Source organism: Miniopterus natalensis, chromosome 1 (assembly GCF_054644295.1).
Source record: "Miniopterus natalensis isolate mMinNat1 chromosome 1, mMinNat1.hap1, whole genome shotgun sequence".
Taxonomy (NCBI): domain Eukaryota; kingdom Metazoa; phylum Chordata; class Mammalia; order Chiroptera; family Miniopteridae; genus Miniopterus; species Miniopterus natalensis.
In genome coordinates, this window is record NC_142081.1 from 177,841,901 (window position 1) to 177,848,214 (window position 6,314).

The 6,314-nt window shown below is 56.6% G+C and overlaps 1 protein-coding gene across 2 annotated transcripts; it reads right to left on the reverse strand.

Moving 5' to 3' along the window:
- Positions 1–460: 460 nt before the first annotated feature.
- Positions 461–4,797, reverse strand: SHISA3 (shisa family member 3). 2 transcript variants are annotated; one of them, XM_087816873.1, is made up of 2 exons: positions 4,464–4,797; positions 461–1,935 (listed from the first exon to the last, which is right to left on the reverse strand). In XM_087816873.1, the coding sequence occupies exons 1-2, from the start codon at positions 4,738–4,740 to the stop codon at positions 1,496–1,498; spliced, it is 717 nt and encodes a 238-aa protein (XP_087672999.1). In that variant the 5' UTR covers positions 4,741–4,797; the 3' UTR covers positions 461–1,495. The 2 variants fall into 2 exon arrangements, 1 of the variants encoding a protein (XP_087672999.1); XR_001602847.2 differs by lacking the exon at positions 4,464–4,797 and adding an exon at positions 2,031–3,485 and having other exon boundaries at positions 1,849–1,935.
- Between the last annotated feature and the right edge of the window lie 1,517 nt (positions 4,798–6,314).

Consider the following 6,314-nt stretch of genomic DNA (forward strand, 5'->3'; position numbering starts at 1 on the left):
CAACACATCTGAGGGTGCATGGAGCCCAAAGGCTGGCACTCTAGAAAAATGCATTTCCTTCACTGCTTTCCAGGGCCCAATGCAGGAAATAGCTTTTTAATGTAATACAAAATCCATGTAAGTTTTTTTTTTTAAATCCTCACCAGAGGATATTTTTTCCATTGCTTTTCAGAGACAGTGGAAGGGGGAGGGAGAGAGAGAGATCGATGTGAGAGACACATCAATTGGTTGCCTCCCACACGTACCCCAACCAGGGCTGGGGATCGAGCCTGCAACCGAGGTAGGTGCCCTTGGCCGGAATCACACCCAGGATCCTTTAGTCCACGGGCTGATGCTCTAACCACTGAGCAAACTGGCCAGAGCTAATGTTTTTTTTTTCCTTTGCATTTCAAAGTAAAGATATTTCCTTTTATTGAATAGCAAAGAGATAAAATGAAGTGCTTTGATCTAAAATTTCAACTAGATTTCCCAAAAACAAGTATTTTATTTATTCTAACCCAGCAGGATATATGCCCAAATATGTAGTCATCAGACACGGAATTCAGTGACATTTACGATATGTAATATTAGATGATTATAACCAGTAGCTGGACTTGAAGCTCCACAGTTAACATTAACATAAAAAATTACAGTGTGACTACTAAATAATTAGTACCGTCAATGTGGTAAATCCATTAAATTAGAAATCTTTACATTTGTACATAACTCATTTTACATATAAATGTTTTAAGACCCAACTGTCCAACTTTCATTTAAACACAAAATATTGCTGAACAAAAAGTCTGCAATAAATATTCCCTCGGGTGGGTGAGGGGAATGCTTTAACATACGATCTGTGTTACAATGATATCTGAGTAAATATTTAAAACTCTAAACACCTTCTGTGGTTATTGAAATCTTGTAGTCTGAAAAAGCTCTTATATCTTAAACACAATTTAGTTATTAATTTAAAAAGTAACTGTTTCTGACTATGCTAATATTATTCATGGTTAGGTTGCTCCCAAAATCATAAATAGGTTGTTCACCGTCCCTTCCGTTTACTTATTAGTTAATTCTTTTAAGTGAACCTTCAGTAAGTACAACCAGGTATTTCCCTTTGCTTATTTATGAATATATTTGTATTATAACTCACTAAACAACTTATAATGAAAAAAGAACATGTAGACCTTTCCTGAACAGTACAGCCAAGTTGTCCAATAAAATATCTCCAACCCATTTGCAACTTTAAAGTTGAACTGCTGTATATTTTGAATAAAAGCATAAATTGAAATGTAACGGTCACCATGTTTTCAAAGCCAGAAAGCAACTATCTAACACAGTCATTCTGTGATTGGAGCCAGGAACCTTAAGACTAGAAAGTGTCGTGTTTTCCCAGCACTCTCATCACGACATTGCTGGGCTCCAGGGAAGTTTCCTTGGAAATATTTGTGGCAATGGTGGCAGTGCCGCACCTGTCTGCCCTGGTGCTACGTGGCAGGTCTGCGGCTGGGGCCTGTCAACTGGAACTGAAGTCTGGACAGGTCTTACCAGGCAGTGGGGGCTCCTGCTGGAGTGGGTAAGCAAAGTATTGGGGTGACACCAGGAAACCGGACGGCTGGGTCAGGTGGATTGGGTGGCCTGTGGTATAAGGCGGGGGCGGCGAGGGCACCAGGCAGCCTGGCTCTGCCCTGGCGAAGGAGAACCTTCGGATGGAGCCCCCTGTGGAGCTGGAGCTGGTGGCTGTGCTGGACTGCCTAGAAGGTGCTCTGAGGTTCGTGGAGGTCAAGATCATGGGCAGGGTCTCTGTCTGATAGCTGCGGAGTGAGAAGCGGATTGGCTGCTGGGAGGGCTCCTTGGGTCTCAAGCAGGTGCAGCAATAAATAGCCACTAAAGAGCCCAGGATGATGAAGGCGATGAAGATGGAGCCGACAATCAGGAAGGGAACGTAGACAGGCTCTAAAAGGCAAAAAAAGATATTAGACAGATGCTGGGATAGGGGTCTCCCAAACTCTGGGCAGCTCAGGGGTGGGGGTTCTGGGGCTCAGTCCTACCACTGGTCAGCCCAACTTCTCAGAGCTTGTTACTGGTAACTTCTACTGTGCAAACCGTGATAAGGGAATATTCTTGCTCCTCGTGGGGAGGAAGGAAACTGATACTGTAGCCTCTGTTAACAATTAGCCAGCATGTTGCACATCTGGAAGTCAGAAGGAACACACTCTATCCTGTTCACACACCGAGGAAAGGAAATGGTGAGTTTTTCTTGGTTACTGTAACTCTGGGTTTAAATCCGGGTTTTAGGAGTTTTATCACGGTGGGGCATTAGGGCTTTGACCCATATCTGAGGCTGAAAATCCATCTCCCACCCCAGAATCTCCAGTCTAAGCAAAGAGAAGTAGGCCTGTTAAATGAGACTCTCAGGAATTTACCAGACCATGGAAAGAACAGTATGAAGAAATCCATAGCGGGCCCCAATTAACTGTCTCCTAATGCATCACAAATGGTCATCTCTAGATGCTTCCAGAAACAATTTGGGATGCCTACTCCAGCTGCCACACGCCTGTCTCTCGATTCCCACTCCAACTCTGCAGAGGTTAGGCTGGACCTTAGATCCTGATGCAATTATTTGTGTGACAACATCCCTTGGACAGAGCACACCCCAGTTTCCTTGTCTGTCCATAAGGCAGACTTGAAATTTCCCACCCAGAGGCACCCCCTGGGCAGCTCTCCCTGTCTCCCCTGACTGACGGAGCCGCACACTGTGCGCAACCTCCGACTTAGAAGAAAGAAAACCTGCGTTGTCAAAGGCCCTACCTTTTTCATCCGTCATCTGGAGACCCCGTGAGGTGGGCATGATAAGGTCTATTTTCCAGATATAGAAACGTATCAGAGAGGCTTTTACTTTCTCAAAGACGGCGAGAGACAGGGAACATCAACCCCAGAGTTCTGTGGGCTCCTACCTGCAGGCTCTTCAGTGGACCACCCATTCCCCAAGCTGAGCGACACCCTGCGGGAGGCCGGGGAATGACTGACACCAGGCCCTGAGCACTGTGCCAAGCCTCACACACGCCCCTGTAGTCCACAGCCTAACTGAGTCACATGCCCGTGCAGAGCTGAGGAGAGGCCAGAGCAGTTAAGTAACTGGCCCAAGGTCACACAGCTGGGCGGGGAGATTTGCCAGGTCCCAGCCTCAGGGAGTGCGGACACTGCGCCCTGTCTGTGCCCCCCCAGCGGGCTGGGGAGGAGACCCCACTGTAGGCGGGTCACTTACACTCACTCTTTGGAGAGCAACGGGGTCCTCCAAGGTGAGAGGAGTCTTTATTTCTCTAACGGGCCACGACTGCCTAGAGTTTCCCACTTTCCGCTGTTCATCTTTTCTCCAGTAGCCGCTTCCCAAATCCTCTAGGTTGGCTATTCTGACCTCCAAAGTTAAACTTGTTGAAAGTCTCATAAAATTCTGAGGAAGGGCAGGCTCCCCTTTCCTCTGGGTTACCCACCCGTCCGTTGGCGGGATGGGGGGGGGGCTCCAGCACCATGAATTCTCTCTCCCGCCTCTCCCGCCACGCCCGTGACCTCTCCGGGCTTCCGCCCTGCGCGCTGGGGCTCTGGGGTTCTGGGGTGTCGGGCTCTCGGCTCCGCCCGCTCCTCCGGTTTCCCGGCTGTAAAACCGTTGCCTAGAGCTCTAAAGGGTTTCCCTGATGTTCTGACTCAGGTGAAAAGCTCTTTCTTTTTTTTTTTTCCTAACGCGTAAAGTTCCTCCGCTGGGTCGTGATTTATTCGGCTCTGAAGTGAGCGGAAATTTGACCCGTGTTTTCCGACGTGAGAATAGGGGGCGGGCAGCCCCTGCGACCCTGGTTTCTAAATCTCCACCTCGAGGACTCGGGCATTTCTGAAAGGCGTGACAATAGGGGGTGGGCTGCAGAGGGTAATTCGATGCAGAGAAATGAAAGGAAGTCGGAAGAATGGAACAGCGGTTTAGAAACGCTACCGAAAGACCACAAAAGAAAAAAAGTGGCTTAAGTTCCCCAGCCCTGCGGTGCTGCGGCCGAGCGCGCCCCGAGAGCTGCATTCCCTGCGCCTTCGGCACCTCCAGGAGCTCCCGGGGTGATAAGGGCGCGCAATGAGGGGCCCTCATCACCCCGAAACCCCAGTCCAACCTAGTGGCTGCCCCCACAGCGCGTCTCTGCGACCTCCCGAGCGCCGGGGGGGTGCCAGCTGTCTTCTCCAGTCCCGCGGTGCCAGCCGCGCGGTCCTCCCGGCCCCCTGCAAGCTCTCCCTTGGCCCGACCCGCGAAGACCCCGAGTAGCGGGAATCGGGGCTGCAAAGGAATCGGGCCCCACGCCTGAAGCGCGAGCACCCACCCCCTCCCGATGCCGCCACCGCGCTGCGTCCACTTTGCGCAGACCCGGGAAGCCCGGGGCGCCTTCCCGCGCGCACACCCGCCCGCGCGCACAGCCCCGCGGCGGGCGCCCAGGGCCCGCACTCACGCGCCGTGATGCCCGGGAGCTCCAGCTCGCCGCGGTCGTTGGTGCAGCCGCCCTGCTCCAGCCTGGCGTCGGCCGCGGCGCAGCAGTAGCGCAGCGCGCAGGAGCCGCAGCAGATGGTGGCGTCCAGCGTGTCGAAGTCCTCCGGGCACTGGAAGCCCTCGTGGTAGTTGCCCTGCACGTCCACCCAACCGTGGCAATACTCCCCGGGCTGCTGGGCGCCCGCCGGGCCCCAGCGCGGCCAGCCCAGCAGGAGGCACAGCGCCAGCAGCGCCCCCATCGCCGCGCGCGCCCTGGGCGGCCGGAGGGGGACGCGGCTGGAGAGCGAAGGGCTGAGCCGGGGCTCGGGGCGCACCGCGCGGCCGCCTCCCCGGGGCGCGGCGCGGGCGGCTACCTCGGTGGCCGAGGCCCCTCCCGCGCGGGTTAGCGGGGGCCGCGGGGGCGGCGGGGGCTGCGCTGCGGCTTCCGCGGGCCCGGGCTCCGCATGGTGCGCGGGGGCAAGGGGGCTGCGGCCCGCGGGAGGCGCCGGCAGAAGGTGCTGCTGGGGCTGCTGCCGCCCTTTGCCCGGCTCATAGTGCTCCCGCCGCGAGGAGCGCGACGACCCCTGGGCCACCTCCCTCTCCGCTCCTCACCGGGGCCATCGCGCCCGGGGCTGGCGACGCCGGGGCCGCACGGCGCCCGCACTTGTGGTCTTCGCAGGGGCCAGAACGGAGCCCAAAGGAAAGAGAATTTGAGGTGCCCACGTGCGGGACCCCTGCCTGTCACGGGAGCCGGAGGCAGCCTGGCCGCGGCCAAGAACAAACGGCCTCCGGGCTGCTGACAGCTCTGCCCGCGAGGCGTCCTTTAAAAGGGAAGGGGGAGGGGAGGGGAGGGGAGGGGAGGGGAGGGGAGGGGAGGGGAGGGGAGGGGAGGGGAGGGGAGGGGAGGGGAGGGGAGCGTGAGGAAAGAGTCCGCCCCCCCCCCCCCCCCCCGGACTGCGCAGCGGGAGCTAATCACCGCGGGCGCTGCGTGGGCCCCGTCCTTCGCGCTTTATGGTTCGCGCTCCATCCCCCGCCTTCCCGGGGCGACCCCCACCCACTGCGCTCCCCACGACTCGACTCTAAACCAGACCCTCGCCCCCACGCACCCCAACTCTCCCTCAGCTCAGAAAATTGCGCAGAATGAAGACGGGGGCTGCCGCGTTTCCGCGCCCATGCACGCGCGTGGGCGCGCGGGCGGAGACGCGGGGTTTCGCTTTTTATGGCTATAGCAGCAGCGGCCGCGCGGCCGAGGTCCGTCGGAGCTCCGCCGCCTGGTGCGCGCCTCGGGACTCGGTCCTAGGGCACCTGTTCCAAGGATTCTGGGCGGAGAACATGACTTTTAGGGGCCGCCAGCACGTGCACTGAGCTTTCCACCTAAGTTTCTACTTTTTTCCCCTTAGGCGAGCCGCCACGTTTCCACCCACACACACACACACTTGCGCTCTTCCCCCCAGCCCCCTGACCACGTTTTCACCAACACACACACACACACACACACACACACACACACTTGCGCCCCCCCCCCCCCGCCCTCACCCAGCGCCCGCTGGGGGAAGAACCGCGGGTCACCTCCCCCGCCGAGGGCAGCTCGCAAAACCTCAAAGAGCACGACTTCTCCGTTCACGCCCGCGGAGGAAATCAAAGAACAAAATTAATGATAATTGAGCAGATCTGAACTTCTGTTGGGGCAAAGAAACACATTTATTTAAATGATGTGTCCCCTGGGTGCCGTTTCAGGGGCACCGCTCCTTGCGCGGCGCGAGCGCCTGTGAAGCGCGTTGCGCGCAGCGGGGCTGAGCCGGGCCCTCCCTGCCCCGCGCCCCGCGCCCGCGCC